The following is a 19,648-nucleotide window of genomic DNA, read 5'->3' as shown; positions in this document are numbered from 1 at the left end:
ATCTGTAAAACTGATTGCAATGCTGAAATTTAATTGCAAAGACTTTTTAAGTATTTGTGCGAACAAAATGAACTTTTGGAAAAGATTCGTTCCAATGAAAAACATGGATAGGAAATGGGCTCTAAAGTAACTTAGGGTATGAGTAATATTTTTATTTTTCCTGTTTCTTATGCACTAAATTTAAAATATGGAAGGAGTGCTCTTTTTTCATCCTAAAATTTGAAAGTGTCCTTTTTGCATTCCAAAATATCGTAACCCTGCCACAGGTTAAAAGCGTTAAATAATGGAAAAAATCTTAAAACTAAATGGGGACTGAACTCCAGACTTAGTCTGACACTTATATACTCAGCCACCAAGCCACACTGTTCACACACAATTTACTTCCCAATTATAAATGCAATAGTATTTTCAAAGAAAATACATCCCTATGTGGCATGTAAAGTACATCACAACATACAGTGTGAAAGTCTGCTCACTCTTTTTTGTCAGATGAGCATCTCTTCCATTATATCATGGCCTTTTTTGATATTACCAGAATTACTTATTCACAGTTCACTAATGGGTAACTCTGCATTCACTGGCCAGTTCTACATCAGTCAAATGACCACCTTCTCTATTTTCTCTGGCTGTCCTCCAAGTTACAAGATGCCTCCTATGATGGGGGAACGCGCTAGTCAGAAACTCTAACTCTCCAGTTAACCTGATTTTATGGCCAACTCTAATATACAAACAAGGAGCACTGTGACATTTTTGTGAAAGTGCCTTGGATTCTCTTACTATTTTGCTCAATCAGAGCAAAAGCTGGTTTGAAAAATAAAGATAACACAAAGCTCAAGGCAAATGTGATCAGGAATGGCAAAAAACATGACAACTTACAACTAAAGGTCACAAACAGGTCAGTAAATTGTCCACGTGAATTAGCAAATTTTGATGATGAAAATTTTTGGAGTGTTGCAAAAAGTTATAACAAAAATAGCAAGAAACAAATGGAGCTTCTGTAAAAGATTATTCGGCAAGTCACTGGCCACCACACTTGAAGTCAATAAGACACACCTTGGTTTCATCACATGTTAAAGATACTCACCAAAGCACTCCTCGAACACACAAAAAGTCACATGCAGTTTCTCAAATGCTCATACCAAGCCTCTAGACAATTACAATCTGCCCTTGGTCAAACTAAAATAGATTGCACGCTTTCCCCATCCTACACTCGGACAGTATGTTCACTGATATAAATGCATCATGCGTTTGTGTAACTAGCGGTCATTCCTTGCCAGGTGATGCCACTATCGCCTAGACAGGTTTATATCGATAGTAGGTCACTGGTCATAATGTTCTGGCTCATCAGTGTATGTCAGAACTGTTCTGATTTCTCCACTCGGCATTCCATCTTCTAGAGTATACAGCTCCACTCACTACCTCAAAATGACAATATGTAAACTCAAACAGCAATAGTGAACAACAAATAAAAAATGACAGTCGATAAATAAACCCACAGCAACCAGACTACCAACACGCAATAGAAAAATGCTACGAACTTATGCACCAACCTAACACTTTTCCATGAAAACCAATGGCAAAATAACAATCTTAGATGAAAAATAAAACAGAAGGAATTATAGTTTTCTGCTCATTGGATAAAAAAAAAAGAGAGAGCAAGCCACTCTATAACGCTATAAAAGCACAAACCTAGGGGTTTTGGCTGGAGTCTAGACAAATCAGGAAATTTTAAGGTGAGTACCACATTCTTCTCTGTCTGCTAAAAAAGATGGCAGCTCCCCACGAAAATTTACTTGTACCATGCTGTCAAAATAGCTACACATTGTTAAAATATGAAGTACCGAAATGTGTATGCTACTTGCAATACAAATTGGGTGATCTGAGTGCTCTGCCACAGGCCATTCAATGCCTGTCATGCTGATGAAGAGACTTGTACTCTTCATTATAACATTAATAGGGTGCCACCCATCTCTTTCTGAAATCCCCAAATGGCTTATATGGGTTGGTTGTTCGGTTTAGCAGAACTGTTGATGGAGTTCATTGACTGTTGCCAGAATCTCTTTTTGCTCTCCATAATTATACAACAGCCTTTTGTTTCCACCATCTGAGATGTTGTAATCAGATGGCATTTGAATTTCCACAGAGTTGCACATCTGTTCCTTACTGCAGAGTGGCAATCTTCGTTTTATTGTATGATGAGTGGTCATCATGGCTGACCCAGAAACTTAAGCATGCATGCATTGATGGTGTGGTGGATTGTTTTGGAGATATGATCCACATAACCATGGACTATGTATCAACAGTTGGCTGTGTAATGTCCATTTTGCCTTGCTTAGCACCTATCTAGGCAACATTCTTTCATGTTCACCACCAAGGAGAAATTGTCTGGGCAGAACAGAATTATCAGTTTGAAATGTCTGTACTCTTCAACTGCTGACTAAGTCCTTCCCACACATTTTTCAGTTGTCTCCAACAGTTGTAAATACACTCCTCAGAAGATTCACATCCATCTACAAACTACTGGTTCACTCACTGCCTCGAGCCAGAAATATTTCAGTCATCTGACAGTGAATGTCTGCTAAATGTGGGTTTTGTGTATTTAAGAATTTAATCACTGGCAAATCTCACATGCAATCACTGTTTTTATCTTGCTCACTTGCATTAACAAATGTCACCTCTAGTACACAACTCTCAACAGAATTTAGTACATTCCTTGTAAAAACAACAAATCTTTGCATTGAAGATATGAGAGCCACAAAGCAAAGTAGCATTTACCTCCCGCATAACTTACTTATGATAAAAAATTGCAAAAGTAAATGAAACAATGTCACAACAATTGTAAACAAGAGACTCTCACATTTAAACTGATGAATGACTTGAGTTATCATAGTGGCATTAAAATTAATTACACTGTAATTAATGTCATGCAGGAAGGAAATTATTTGTGTAGTCATCAAAGCATTTGAAATTAGCTTACCTCGCCTTCAAAAGAATGCAAAAATGGTCTCAGCGTCTTGTAGTCAAACCCCTTATAAACTTCATGCTCCCACACCATCTGCTTTCTTGTTAAGCAATATAATCTAAAGAAGTAGGACTTCCGTGAGTTGTCTTTCACAAGGCACAAGACGCCAGCATCATATTTTCTCCAAGACGAATGATCTGGTGGATCTGACACAAACAACTGGATGACGGCAGATGCCAATGCCTGAAAGTGAAAATCCTGATGTATATGTCTCACCATGTTCACTGAAGGCAGTACACACCAAATATGAACTGTTATCTGTGAACTAATTAAAACTTCAAACCATAAAGCAGTAGTATTATATCACTGACAATAAGTTTAATGTTTAATAATTCAGTAATGTTTAATAATAAATGATGATTTAATATTACACAGTAATTATTTTACAATATCATGCTAAAACCAATTTCTTGGGATAGGTAAGCGAGTTTCAAGAGTATGTTTAATGCACACAGATTTCTATCTACAGGCAGCCAATTGCCATGACATGCACAGCATATATTTAAAATTGTGGTATTTTGGGCGGGGGGAGGGCAAATTGGGACATCTTTGATTTGGGTCCTAGAAAAGTGAGTATTATTTTTGCCAGATTTCCTGACATCAGTATCACAATGAATGGATGTTTCAAACACTAAAGATTACATACAAAATTTGAAACTTAAAAAATGGCCATAATCCAAAAAATGCATCAGTAGTATAGTAACCCACACATTACTACACCACCACTACAGCCGCACTGCATGGCACATTCAAGTAGTGAGTCGTTTAACAGCTTCAGGCACTTCCACCTGAGACCGCCAAGTGGAGACAGTGCCTCAGTTGCCTGCAGCATGAAGCTAGATGCCCCTGGTGGGCGAGTACCCTTCGTATTGTCTTGCACTAACTAGTTCCAGCCAGTCTCCTTGTAAATGCTACCAAACTGTAATGTTTTGATTATGTTATGCATGTTACGCCGTGACTCAAAAGATTTTGGTTTTTCATAACCAAATATCTTACTGTTATGACAAGCAAGGAGAACATATTTCGTGCTTTTGGGTCATCCCTGTGTGTGTGTGTGTGTGTGTGTGTGTGTGTGTGTGTGTGTGTGTGTGTGTGTGTGTGTGTGTGTGTGTGAGAGAGAGAGAGAGAGATGAGAGAGAGAGAGAGAGAGGAGAGAGAGAGAGAGAGAGAGAGAGAGAGAGAGAGAGAGAGAGGAGAGGTCAACTTCCACTTTGAACACAAAGGTACTTTAGATGGGCCTCCATCAATCACTTACATTCATACTTTCAATGGAGACTACACTAATGTCACAAACTCTTCTCATAGTTCCAAGACTAGTCTGACATTCATTTACCATTTATAATACAAGAGTGCAAATCCACCACAAATTGTGACAACCCTCAAACTGGCCTAACACATGCACTTGCACTCCCCTCCCCCCCCCCCCCCCCCCCACACACACACACCAAAATTTCATATTACACAACATCACTTTTTTCCATTTTTTCACTCCCACAACAGAGAGAGTAGTCCAAGTGCTTCATTAATCCTTTGAGTACGAGTGGTTTCTGCTCAAACCATTTATTTTTATTTGAATCCCAGTGCCTTTCACATGAAACCACTGATGTAACTGCAACTCAAATACCTCTAGTAGTACATTGAGGTATTTCTGAGAATGCAGTGAATTGTAGCAGACATTTATAGCATTCAAAGCAACAGTCAGCACGGAGATTGGGCTACATGATTGTAGGAGATAGTACCCCCCCCCCTTTTTTTTTTGTGATCGTGCTGAGGAGGCCAGTGACAGTAAAAGTAAGTATACCGTACATTAATGTAACGTAAATTTGAGACTGAACTACTGCTTTTATGAGTAGTTTTGAAATTAAACCACCAAGGCAGTATGTACTTTTGATATTAATTTATAAAATTTTAGGTCCATTTTTGCTTGATATTTTGGACTACAGTTTCGTTTCAGCACTCTGAGTTCCTGGGATGTGTCTACGGAAAATATGAAATTGCTTTCAAATATAGCAAATGAAATTATGGATGGTTGAAAACTGTAACGCCATTGGTCCTAAATTGAAACCACCTCATAAAAACTGACTCTTTACTTTTCACTAATTTCTCCTTGTATTCTTTGCTCACTATGATAATAGCCTAAAGGTTTAATATTGTGAAAATTTCAAAATTATTTTCCAATGTGAAACCACCACTTTAAAACAATTAATTACTTACTTACTTTTTGTCAATTTCTTTTCTTGAAATATCACTATACTAAATAATACTAATTACTTTCCACAGGTAATTTATCTTATTTCCATTATAGTTGTGAAAGTTGAGTTTCTCCCAGCACATAAAATGTTCAAACAACAGCCAGGTGATGTCCTCAGCAACTGCAAACATTTCGACAGGTGAACATCCTTTCATTTTAAAGGCACAAATGCAGTGAGTGATAACCAGGCAAAGAAATTTAAACCCTGGGTAGACAAAGCTACACCAGAATAAAACCACCCACCCACCAACCCAAACTAGTGCCACCACAAAACTAAAGACAATCAACATCAGACATTACTGACATGAATATTAATTGAACCACGGGTGAGCTCAGCTGTGGGACCAAGGCGACTAGGCGACTGCAAGATTTCAAGCATAATTTAAGCAAAAACTTCCATCTCTACCAGTACCAAGCCAATATTCTGCACAGTATATTTGCTCTGCTTCTGTCAGTATGTGAGATGCTTACATTCTATTTACTGGGTGATCAAAAAGTCAGTATCAATTTAAAAACTGAATAAACCACGGAATAATGTAGATAGAGAGGTAAAAAGAGAGGTAAAAATTGACACACATGCTTGGAATGACATGGGGTTTTATTAGGAAAAAAAAGTTCACAAAATGTCCGACAGATGGCGCTGGACAGCAAAACGTTAGTGACTGCGCATGACAATTTTTTATAAAATGAGCTGTAATGAGAGAGAGAATCATATGCGCCAGCAGTCGCAGCATGTTGACATTACCTGAAAAGGCGCTTTTAGTGAAGCTGTATTAACAGAATGGGGAATGTGCGAGTTCAGCGTTACGATACTATCGCCATAGCAGGGTATTCGAACGGGTAAAGGTCCGTTGACAAATGCAGCTGTGGCGAGAATGATTTCAAAGATTGAAGCCACGATAGACCCTGTAGTGGCCAACCGAGCACAAGGTGTAATGCTCCTGAGACAGTTCAGGAAGAAACGGTGACTGTAGCGGGTTCATCTATGCACAGGGAAGTCGGCGTTTGTGCAGGCGCACTGGCATTCCATACACTACTGTTTGGTTGGCACTAAGGCGTACCCTCCGATGCTATCCGTACAAAATCCATCGGCATCATGAACTGTTGTGGACAGACAAATTGCTAGACGCGTGAAAGAGTTCTTGTGCGCGTCGTTTGGTGATGATCGTGTGCTCAGGCGCCACTTTCGTCATGCTTTGCCTCCCAGGTCCCCAGACCTCAGTCCGTGCGATTATTGGCTTTGGAGTTACCTGAAGTCGCAAGAGTATTGTGATCGACTGACATCTCTAGGGATGCTGAAAGACAACATCCGATGCCAATACCTCACCATAACTCCCGACATGCTTTACATTGCTGTTCACAACATTATTCTTCGACCACAGATATTGTTGAGGAATGATGGTGGACATTTTGTGCATTAACTGTAAAGATCATCATCTTTGCTTTGTCTTACTTTGTTATGCTAATTATTGCTATTCTGATCAGATGAAGCGCCATCTGTCTGACATTTTTTTGAACTTTTGTATTTTTTTTTTTTTTTTTTTTTTTTTTTTTTTTTTTTTTTTTTTTTTTGTTTCTAATAAAACCCCATGTCATTCCAAGCATGTGTGTCAATTTGTACCTCTCTATCTACATTACTCCGTGATTTATTTAGTTTTCAAATTTATACTAACTTTTTGATCAGCCGGTATTTGTCCTCCAAAGTTCTGATTGTCCGATCAATGTATGTCACACAAAACTGAAAGTGGTACGGTAGACACCTGCCTTACACAAACTAAATCATCCTTTACACACACTTCACACCATGTTTCTGTAGATGTATTGGAAATGCCATATACTTAGGTGCTACCTGGCTGTTTTCATCAATCACCAAATTCACTTCTTGTTTATACAATGGATACAGCACCCAACATTACAAAGAGAGGTAATGGTAACATCTAGTTCCTCCCGTATTTTAGTTTTTCCATCAATGTGACTAACCATTCATTTACTCTTTCATTAATTCATTCCTTCTCAAGCAGTGTTCCATACATTCCATGAAGAGGAACCATAAGGAGTGCAGATGAGTCAAAATACATGGTTTCACAAAGCTATAGTAACAAACTATAGATTATACTCCCATAATGGGCAGCTCAAGTCTACCAAATATCATATTTTGCAAGTGCGGTTAGTGATCAACGCATGATAAAAGTGCTACATACCATGCACCTGTTTCCCAGCATCCTGTGTACCTGAGCATTTTCTTCCCGTGTAAGCAGGAGCGAACATCGTTGTTCAAGCGACATTGATCCAGATTTCATTACCTTTCTTCAGTTTGCAGACCCTATAAAAGAAAAGAAAAAAAACGAACAAACATTAATTGAATTTATCTCTCACTGTTGGGTAGAACATTATTAATTGTTACGAAAGGAGCAACAACACTTAATGTTCTGCAGCTATTTTTATTTGCAAATACTATTTATAAACTCTCTCACCGTGCCCCTTTCCCATTCAAATAGTCACAATTATTTATATCGAATTTCTTCTTTTTTACATTTTTATTCATTTGATGTATTCAACATCCACTCTTGTGAATATCTTCCTTAACAGAAACACAAGAAGTTTCTTTTTTTCCATTTGGTTTCAGTAAAATAAATATTCCTAACAAAGAAGTACCGACTACAAACTATGAATGCTACTTTCACAGAAAATGTGATTCATAGCAAATTAAGTTTCTTCTCAAGTTGAATGGGCAGCACCTAGGTACACACAAGGTAGTGTTTTTCCGTTTCGTGCTAAGTTCAAATTATGTAAAACAGGATGAGAACTTCAAAAACAACATTGGACTCAAACATTTTATTAGTGTTAGCAACTACTCCAATACAAATGCCTGCCAGAGCTAAACAAAAGGAAACAAGCTGCACTTAAAGTATTCACTACACAACATTATGTAAGCCAACATATGCACACCTCGTACGGATATCTGAAAGCTGTATGAGACATTAATTTGCCATTAACACTTTATCTTCCGATTAAAGAAATGTCAAAGTAATAGATAGAACGAAGTCAGAAGAGATACTGTTTCCACAGCCTTCAGTAGACGAAGTTTTTTTAAGAAGGTGAAATCTATGCCACTAAAAACTAATTGATCATGTCTCCTTTGTAACAAAATTATGTGAACAATAGAAAACACTTCCAAAATGAATGGAAATTATTTTCTCCTGTAAACCTACCACGAGTGGGGGGAGGAGAACAAGAATTATAATGATCACTATAATGGAACATAATTATTCGTGATCAGCCAGTTTGAAATTTGGACGTACTTTTGATGACATTTATTTTGAGTGAAATGCCCTTCTTACAATTTTTTTTTTTTCTGTGAGTTGAAAAATAATTACAAGAAGTGATAAATGGTCTCGTATCAGGCTGACTGAACGTTTTTCCAATTTTAAAAAAATAAAGAAAAAAAAACAGGATCTACAGAATATGTAAATCAGCTAAGCGAAAAGAAGCCACTAAACTGTAGTTGAGATCTGGCCAATAAGCAACTACTAATAAATGTATGGGTAGTTTTCAAATAGCTGCATGAAAATGAAACTGCAGGACAAAATACAACACAGATACATGTAAAATGTGTGTACAAGTACGTGTGAAATATACTTGACATGTATTTGTGGGCAAAGTCATGGGTAAAAAGCTCATCCTAAACCCTGGAATCATTTCCACCACATTTGGTACACATATTACTTACAATATGGACAGAAATACTGTGGAGATAAGAACCACCAGTCTCCTACTGGCATGTGAGTGATAATATGGAGAGAGAAATGGGGCGGGGGGGGGGGGGGGGGGCAGGAAGACTGACAGAAAGAGAGGGGGACAGAGGAGATGAACAGAAAGAGGGGGTAGAGGAATGGACAGAGAAAGAAAAGAGGAGGAGACAGACAGACAGGCACACTGAGAGGAGAAAGAGATAGGCAGAGAGAGGGAGGAGAATGAGATAAACAGATGGGGGAGAGGAGGAGGAGGAGGAGGAGGAGGAGGAAATAGAAAGAGAGAGGGAGAGGAGGATGAGGAAATAGAAAGAGAGAGGGAGAGGAGGATGAGGAAATAGAAAGAGAGAGGAGGAGATGGAGTAATAGAAGACTTGAATGAATACATACCCAGGCAAAGCTGGGTACTCAGCTTGTATTTTGTAAATGGTGGTTAGGTGTAGGATTTTATTTGAGAACAAAGTTTTCTAAAACCCTAAATGATTTTTTTAAATGCTTGAGGGATCAAACACTGGAGTCAATGGCTCCAAATGACACAGTTCAAGCTGACTGAAATGGAACGTAAATTTCAAAGTTAGCTATGAAGACTGAAGAAAAAGTATCTAAGCATGGCTGATCTGTGTCAGTGTCAGACATCTGGCCACGAGTCAGATTATGCAATTTATATAGAACTTTCAGTAACAATGCAGAAACTGTGACACACACACACACACACACACACACACACACACATATATATATATATATATATATATATATATATATATATATATATATATATATATATCCAACTCACTTCTCACAAAAATCTGAAGATAGACTACCCCTAATCAATTGCAACAACATCAAACCACACTTTTCTTCAAGGCATTATGGAAGAAAAATTTCAATGGAATTACAGGGTGTTTCAAAAATGACCGGTATATTTGAAACGGCAATAAAAACTAAACGAGCAGCGATAGAAATACACTGTTTGTTGCAATATGCTTGGGATAACAGTACATTTTCAGGCAGACAAACTTTCGAAATTACAGTAGTTACAATTTTCAACAACAGATGGCGCTGCAAGTGATGTGAAAGATATAGAAGACAACGCAGTCTGTGGGTGCGCCATTCTGTATGTCGTCTTTCTGCTGTAAGCGTGTGCTGTTCACAACGTGCAAGTGTGCTGTGGACAACATGGTTTATTCCTTAGAACAGAGGATTTTTCTGGTGTTGGAATTCCACCGCCTAGAACACAGTGTTGTTGCAACAAGACGAAGTTTTCAACGGAGGTTTAATGCAACCAAAGGACCGAAAAGCGATACAATAAAGGAACTGTTTGAAAAATTTCAACAGACTGGGAACGTGACGGATGAACGTGCTGGAAAGGAAGGGCGACCGCGTACGGCAACCACAGAGGGCAACGCGCACCTAGTGCAGCAGGTAATCCAACAGTGGCCTCGGGTTTCCGTTCGCCGTGTTGCAGCTGCGGTCCAAATGACGCCAACGTCCACATATCATCTCATGCGCCAGAGTTTACACCTCTATCCATACAAAATTCAAATGGGGCAACCCTTCAGCGCCGCTACCATTGCTTCACGAGAGACATTCGCTAACGATACAGTGCACAGGATTGATGGCGGCGATATGTATGTGGGCAGCATTTGGTTTACTGACTAAGCTTATTTTTACCTGGACGGCTTCGTCAATAAACAGAACTGGCGCATATGGGGAACCGAAAAGCCCCATGTTGCAGTCCCATCGTCCCTGCATCCTCAAAAAGTACTGGTCTGGGCCGCCATTTCTTCCAAAGGAATCATTGGCCCATTTTTCAGATCCGAAACGATTACTGCATCACGCTATCTGGACATTCTTCATGAATTTGTGGCGGTACAAACTGCCTTAGACGACACTGCGAACACCTCATGGTTTGTGCAAGATGGTGCCCGGCCACATCGCACGGCCGACATCTTTAATTTCCTGAATGAATATTTCGATTATCGTGTGATTGCTTTGGGCTATCCGAAACATACAGGAGGCGCCGTGGATTGGCCTCCCTATTCGCCAGACATGAACCCCTGTGACTTCTTTCTGTGGGGACACCTGAAAGACCAGGTGTACCGCCAGAATCCAGAAACAATTGAACAGCTGAAGCAGTACATCTCATCTGCATGTGAAGCCATTCCGCCAGACACGTTGTCAAAGGTTTTGGGTAATTTCATTCAGAGACTACGCCATATTATTGCTACGCATGGTGGATATGTGGAAAATATCGTACTATAGAGTTTCCCAGACTGCAGCGCCATCTGTTGTTGACAATTGTAACTACTGTAATTTCGAAAGTTTGTCTGCCTGAAAATGTACTGTTGTCCCAAGCATATTGCAACAAACGGTGTATTTCTATCGCTGCTCGTTTAGTTTGTATTGCCGTTTCAAATATACCGGTCATTTTTGAAACACCCTGTATGTTCCGAGATATTGACACATTTGTTCCCTTCTCAGAATTCCAGTTTATTCCCACCCAAGTTAGGAAACAGCTTGTCCAAGCAGTCAGTCAGACAGGCAGCCAACCAGTCTTGGTCGGTCCAGGGGATGGTATATTAGCAGGGTGCCTTTGAACATAGCATGTGAGATCATGCTGCATGTAGGAACAAGGAAGAAAACACATCCTACCTACCTGAGTGCCTGTACAAGAGAGTGTACTGATTGGCTACACACACCTAGTATGTACAGAGCACAATCTGTCAGAATTTCAGATAAACTTATAACCTCCTCTGAGGCAGCATTCCAACCTTGGTACATAGGTCACAATTAACTATAAAATGTTTAACAATAACTTTTGAAAGTAGACTACAATTGGCTGGGCAACCATTACATCATCATCTTAAAACTTAGCGATGATTTCAATCTTTTTTACGTGCCTGTGGACTACTAGACACATCCTTCCATTCTCTGGACTCCATTCACGAATTTCTGTCCAGTTCACATAAATTATATACGTACTAGGATAATGACAGCAAAATCTATCCACTGCTGTGCAGACTATAAGAGACAGAAAGGTGGCAGAACAGGAGGATGACATTTGCTTCGTTTTGGCAGAGTCGCATTATGTAACATTGGAGTGACCACCTCATGACACCAGAAGACAGACTGACCAACCACTTGGGTTTATTTTTATTGAGATAAATAAATCAGAATTATACTGTTGTTGGAACTGCAGCTGAGAGCACTCTATTCCACATTTACATCTATAGTGATTATTCCCTAGTCTCAAAATGTTTCATTGAGTAAAAACATCGTGTTCCTTAATCGGACACTCTGAATTCTATTAATTAGATAGGCTGAAAACCAGTTCCAGAATTATTTCCATTACAATACTATTTGTTTTTTACTGTGAATTGTACAATTAAATGCTTTTGACATATCATAGAAAACACCAGTTGCCAATATTTTGTTATTTACATTTTGCATAATCTAATTCCTGAATCGAAAGTCATCTCCTGTGGAGAGATCCTTTTGAAATCCAAAGTGAAACTGAATAATATGTTATATTGGCATTGTTGTGTTATTGTTCTTGTGTACATAGTTTTTTCTGTTTTTTCAAACACATAAGCAGTCAGACTGGCTGATATTTGTGCCGAATCATCACTATAGTATTTACATGAAAATGGTTAATTGAGCAATAATTACAAAATTTCAGTAGTTCCAGGACACACTTGCACGGAATAATAGCAAAAAGATTGAATATGTGCAGTTTCATTGCAAAATACCTATGATACTTTTAACATGTTTCTGTGACAATCTCCTAACTGAAAAAAGAAAATAGTGCAAACATGCCTGAACATTCTTGGAAAATAGCAGCTGTCATTTCCAAGCAATAATTGTCAGTACCTTCAGAAACCTGTACATCTTTCTCATTTGAGAAGTGTACTACCATCTAAATGAAAAAAGTTTGCATCAGTGTATGCAAGAAACAAAAATGTTTACACTGAAGTAAGTCAAGAACAAAGTTTCATTATGAAACAAAGAAAAATTGCATATTTTAGAATGACTTAACTAAATCAACACTGCTCCATTCATCTCAGTAGTGCATACATGTTCTGTACGAATTTTCTACTTTGTTCTGAATCCCCATATAAAACTTCAATTGCTACATTATTGGTCACCATCTCAAACTGAATACATGGTCATGTACGACCTACACAAGCAACAACTTTTTAACTCTATGAATTTTTGCAAGAGCAAGATATCCAGTTGGTACTGTGCTGTTACAAAGCACAAATGTATTATGGGAAAATGTAAAATATTCTTCAAGTCCTCTCCAGGCAGCACCAAGCCAAGCCAGGCCAGGCCTGGCCAGGCCAACACCCGACATTTGCAAACAAAGCAACAAACAGGCAGAAAAATGACACTGCAGAAAGCAGAACAAACCTGAAAGATATTGCCTCACCGCACACAAGTGAGAGGTCAGAAACACAAACTCAGCAACATGACCTGAGTGAGGAGAAGACATCATATCATTCTAGCAGCACAGCCTGATTTCATAACAGTGTGTCCTCGTTAGGTATCATGAGAAAAACTCACGATAACTTGACCGAAGCACCTTCACTACCAGGTGCAATAATATTATGGTCGACTAACATATTGCGGAAGATTGATTTTAGCATGATGTTCATCAAGAAAGCCTAGTCTGTGAATCACAGAATAACCAGTTGAGTCTGTAAATTTCATTACAAAGTGTTGTAGAATCTACTTTTGAGACTTTATTATCCAATATCAGAATTAGATTATTACCTGACCACAATATTATTGCACTTTGTCACCTGTGGTCCTTATCGGAAACACGCAGTTATGTTACAGTAAACAAGTACAGTGGTCACTAAGGAAAATGTAGCAGATTGTAAATGATTTCAAGACAGTTGTGCATGTACTGTTTACTGTAACATAACTGTGTGTTTCTGATAAGGACCTCAGGTGGCTAAGTGCAACAATATCGTGGTCAGGTAATAATCTAATTCTGATATTGGATAATAAAGTCTCAAAAGATTATTTCAAATGCTTGCAGCACAGTATTGCCAAGGATGGAATACTTTGGCTATTTCAAGTCTCTTGCAACGTATCAATTTTACAATTTAGGGTACACTCACATAGCATTTTGAAACAATCTTATTTTTTCATTAATACAGAAGAAGTCTGTCTGAAAAACAATGCACAGTCCTCTGCAGGCACACTGGAAGCCCTTACTCTGAAAACTAAAAATACTAACTGTACTCTCACTACACATAAAGACGTGTTTTAATTATCATGGCCAACCTTGATGATTATCTGAAAAATGCTATCATGTCTACAACATCAAATACAGCACAATCCTCCATATACAGCTGGCAAAATAACTTGTACACAAAGGTATGTAAGTCATACTTTATTACAACACAATGCCAGCTAAGATCAGACAATTAGAAGAAAAAGAAATTTAAGAAATCTACCTGAGCAGCGTTTTGACTCTAAATGACTAAACTAGTGTATAATATTTTTTATGTTTGTTTATATTTTACCGAACAGAAAAAATATCACAGAATTGCTGGTATACACAAAAATCACTTGTTGCTTAAGGAAATATGAAGCACATGCTTAAGACCAGCAAACTATGAAGAACAAAGATAGAAAGAAACGTGCTTGTGTGTTTTCCATTTCCTTATAATAAATTTAATTAAAATTTTCATGTACATTCGGACAACATACAATATGTATTGTCTATGAATGGATAAATACATAAAAAATAAAAATGTGAGTGAAAAAAAATCCTTGGACCAACTGAGGCTTGAAGAACTGACATTAAGATTTGCAGCCTGACACACTCCCAATTAGCCACACACTAATATGGATACAAACCTACTAAGAAGTCCAAGGGAAAGCTGAAAAGTAATGCCTCCAAATTTTTTATTCTGCACACTTCACTCACACAAGGTGCAACACTGAAAGCACGAATTCAACAAGTTCAGCCACACATTCAGCATGACTATGCCAGACTACACATGAGCGCTGTGACATTTGCAACAATCTGATGTCTTGGTTTTCAATGTCATTGATGATCCTCCATACAGTCCCGACTTGGCCCCCTCCAATTTTTATCTGTTTCCAAAACTTAAAGAACACCTCTGAGAACTTCACTTTGCCAGTGATGCAAGCAGAGGTGAGGTTGTGCCTCACTCAACAGAGTCAAACCTTCTTCAGCGACAGTAACAACGAACTAGTCTCCATTTGGCACAAACACGTAAGCCATCAGGGCAACCATGTTGATATATAAATTTGTAGACATGAAGAATAAAGCTTTATCATATTAATAAAGTTTGTTTTGTCTTAAAAGAGTTTCCACATAAAATTTTTTGAGGGATGACTAACTGTGTATTTAGCACAGGGCTGGCATATGTAGGGAAAAAAACATATGAGGATGCTATAATTACAGAGTTCTCAAAAAGTGAAGCAACCTTATGCAACAAATCTCTTTTCAGCTCCAGACAGATGCAGCGAAAAGCAGTTGACATTAAGTTTTAAAGCAAGGAACTCTGACAGCCAAGTTTCATATTATTCGAGTCCCATAGTCTCCAATGTCATCTAGCTTGTGTGATCTCTCCATTGGTACTGCCATGACCTCTTATCTAAAGAGAGTGGTAAAGTGTAACTTTCTGACAGTGGTTCACGTGACGGGGAATAATTTGATACAACCAGTCTGAGAAGGTATAGTTTCAACTTGATGGAAATGTAAATGCACAGAAATCACACATTAGGGATATGTAAAATCAAGTCAACTGCACCAAGTTCTCTCTGTGTTGCTGTGCAATGTCATAGGTAAATCGTCTCCACATTCTTTCACGGTATGGTGAACAGTGAGGACTAAATATAGATGGTGCAACAATTTGTCAATCCTACAGCAGAAGACCAGCTAGACTACACATGATTTCAGCATGAAAATATTCTGCTTAGTACAGCATATCTCCATGATGTCTTCGGATCAAAGTTATCATAGACAAGAGTTTTTGAGGTGGTTGTGACTCCTACGGCCTCCTAATATACTCCCATCTCAATTTTCTTGTGCAGATACCTTAACAACACTACTTACAAAGCTCACTGTTAAACTATTCCCGATTTGTAGGAAAGCTGAACAATGAGCCAAGGCCACTTTCAACAATGTCTATGATTTAGCCATTTTGCCACAAGATTGTGATACTTCCTGAACATACAGTACCTTTCCTTCTCAAACAGGGAAACTTTCTAATGCACTAAATATAGAAAATCATGGTTAAATTATGTAAGAACATGATCATTAGGCTACACTACAGGTCAATGTGTTTCCAGAACCTTTATCTGGCATTCACATTAGCTGGCTTCACCAACTCATAGCCAAATTAGCACCTTTCAACCTAACCTACACCCCCGGATATGCCACCACTACAAACACAGGGGGTCCAATATCACACTCTAGTCATGAAATTTACGAAATGTTAAAATACAGGTAGCTAATACTATATCTCAGCGTTTGATCATCTCCCTTTAATATATTTAGGCTAAATTAAAACCTCAAAAAATCGACAACACTTCGTTTCTGTCTGGTAGCATAATAAGGCATTGACACATTTCATGAAAATTTTCCAAATACAAAAATGCTGACTTATCTCAGACGATATCTTTCACACACAGTTCTATACATTGACCATGACCTCCCTGGCAGGAAATTTTATCTGATGTACTTCATTGTATCTACTGTGCATGCAGCACAATAAGTTATTAATGTACTTCGATAACATTAAATGACACCACAGCACATACTTTTTGCCAAATGCCTCAATGACATATCACTTAAGCTGACTAATGAAAGACAGTACAATGACAATTTTTTTAAGTCTTCAAAATCTAACATGCTGACACAAGTTGTCCTTTTTTGTATTCCGTGGAGGATTAGGCTATGGAGAACCAGTAAGTCTTTACGACTCAATGCGTGTAATAAAAGGAAAGGAAAAGGATTTGACTACTAACTTACATGAGATAGCAGTGGAAAAAGTATAAAGTTACCTTGTGTCTTGAAAACTGAATACACAGGAATTAGTTAACCACACAGCCAATTAAATGATAATTTTGAGATGCATAGGCTCTGTTTGTGAAAAGATTTATCTTACATAGTTGTTGAATGGTAAGGGCCAATGCCGTCTTCAACAAAGTTTGGTTTCAACACCACACTGCAATACTAGGCATGGTTCTACTAGAGGTGGCAGGCAACTACACTTCTCAAACCTATGAAATGCCTTACTCAATGAGTTATTGGAGACCTACAGTTTAAAACTGACTCCTAACCACAGTGCAACTTTGCATTTTTCACATTTGTGAACACTATCACATGTTCAAAACACTCAGAACTTACTGTATCAATTAAAAAAAATGTGAGCCCCAAAAATTAAGCTACAACAAAGGAAATGTACTGGAGTCTTGACCCAAGTGCATGTGAGTGGTTGAGAGAGCTACAATGTAGGTAATCAGCATAATAAATAGAAAGAGACTTCCCTCTACGAGTAATGCAGTCTCCCCTTGCATTTTTTGTAGTTTATCTATCATGTATGTACATTATTTTATATGCACAAAACACTTGTTGTAGATTTATTACCAAATAGTTTTTTTTCTGATTTCCCTTGCAATTTAAATGTTTAGAACACTACAGATGACACAAGTTTTGTCACCACAATCAAGATCTCAGACAGTCCCCAACCACACACTAGCTATACCATTGTAAACAGTTGTCCAAGAAACGGCCACTATCATGAAGTGTGAAGAAAAATTACACATTGTGTTCTACAAGACTTTAACATAAATTGTCTCCCATTCTTGCAACATATCTACCTTTATCAGTTGGATTGAAGAAACAAATTTAAATTGAAAGGAGATTTATCATTAAACTGTACACAGAAATTTAAAATTTTAATGTGTAATTTCGGTAAAACACTTCACATTTTTTTCCAAAAATGAGATTGCTATGAAGAACAAATAGACTAACATATAACAAATAGAACACTGCACAGTCTTTTTCAATTTTCTTCACCACTCGGATCCGTATTTCTCAATCAATAAAAGTCCACAGAAGACTTCAGGATGGGTATGTTAAGTGTTGCTACTGTCAATCTTTGTTGTCAAGAGTAGCAGTTGTTTACTGTGCTGCATTCTGGCCATTTTTAATAAAACCAATAGGAGACACTGAAACGACCAATTCCCAGAGACGAAGACTCATTCAGATGGAGGGTAAATGTTCGGTGGGAAGTATTACATCATTAACATAAGTTTCCCGTATGTTGTACAACACAACATCGACTTTGCATATTTGGAATCATTTGATACAACCTATAAGGAAATAACGTCACGTATAAACAAGCATGGTTACATTCAAAGCATTGCCTGTAAGGAGACATTTCACCCAAAGTGACTTAAAATGGAAATCAGAACAGCAAGATTTTTTTTTTCTTTCGTTTCACGGAATGTGAAAACATTTCCACACGGATAACTTAATCCATAACGGCTAAAGAAAACAATACATTGTCCACACACAGAAAAATAGGGCAACAATCGCACTTAAAAATATAACCACATTTTTATTAATGTAGCACAGGAGTTAAACCCCCATAATAGCTGCCACACGTAGCACTGACAGTAACGCCCTAATCTTATCTCAAGGCGAGCTTCCGTATACAATAACAGGAACACAATTCTATAATTACTTGGAGTGGCAATGAGTTTATAAATAGATGATTAGAGACAATAGTACAACACAAGCGCAACATGTCTTTACGAAGTCACTTACTGCGATTCACTCTGTGTGCACTTTCAAGCCACGGGAGAAAAACAATGCTACAGAAGCGAGTGTTATGTTGGTGGGGTTAACGATAAGTTACGATGTTCGGCTTTAATTGTTGCAGAGATGAAAACGATATCAATGTCCATGATTACGTAAAATCGTGGGAGTTCAAGTTACATTAAATTTGTATTTTTAAACAGACATCATAAATATTCTAAGAACTGACACTTCCCCATCACAACGGCATTACACTACTATTGTCTGTGCTCAAAGATAAACCAGTTACCGGACGGCTGATGAATGCAAGGAAGTTAGAAAGCTAACCATTCGTTGCTGACAAGTGGAATACTCAAGAGCGCATTGAGCTTAGTGCGCGGCAGTACACTTTTTCTGGTGTAGCAGTAGTGTATTTAGGTTCACGTGTTCGTCCTGCCAGCTAAAAAATAGTTTTTTATTGAATTTCGATTCCCCCGCCCCCAGGGCGGCGGGCTGGCAGCAGCTTAGTATGCCGCTCTTCAACCTACAAACTTTGTTTTCAAAAAGATGAAGAGAATAAATAATAAAATCACGCGATAAAATCGGAGACAAATAGTAACATGGCGAAAAAAATCGTGGAACTTAAAACATACAACAAAGGGATGATGATGGAAATAAAATACATACGAAGCAGACAGGTAAAATAATAGACAATATAAAAAACACGGCGACAGTCTGGTTTCTGTTCGCAAAAGACATAAAATTCACACCCAGAGACAGCATGGTTTCTGTTCGCTGCACTAGAAAGACGAACAACACTGAAAATTCAC

The 19,648-nt window shown here is 38.1% G+C and overlaps 1 protein-coding gene across 1 annotated transcript in view; it reads right to left on the bottom strand.

The window, feature by feature from the left end:
- The window catches only part of LOC126298413 (neural Wiskott-Aldrich syndrome protein-like), a 102,712-nt gene extending 83,589 nt beyond the window's left edge, over positions 1-19,123 (bottom strand). Inside the window, exons 1-3 of the mRNA XM_049989734.1 lie at positions 18,849-19,123; positions 7,475-7,596; positions 2,978-3,205 (exon numbers count right to left, since the gene is read on the bottom strand). Coding sequence (XP_049845691.1) covers positions 2,978-3,205; positions 7,475-7,573 — 327 coding nt within the window. The 5' untranslated portion in view covers positions 7,574-7,596; positions 18,849-19,123. The remainder of the gene's footprint in view (positions 1-2,977; positions 3,206-7,474; positions 7,597-18,848) is intronic.
- Between the last annotated feature and the right edge of the window lie 525 nt (positions 19,124-19,648).

The sequence above is a fragment of the Schistocerca gregaria genome, chromosome X (assembly GCF_023897955.1).
Source record: "Schistocerca gregaria isolate iqSchGreg1 chromosome X, iqSchGreg1.2, whole genome shotgun sequence".
Classification (NCBI taxonomy): Eukaryota; Metazoa; Arthropoda; class Insecta; order Orthoptera; family Acrididae; genus Schistocerca; species Schistocerca gregaria.
This window is presented reverse-complemented; position numbering and strand designations above follow the sequence as displayed.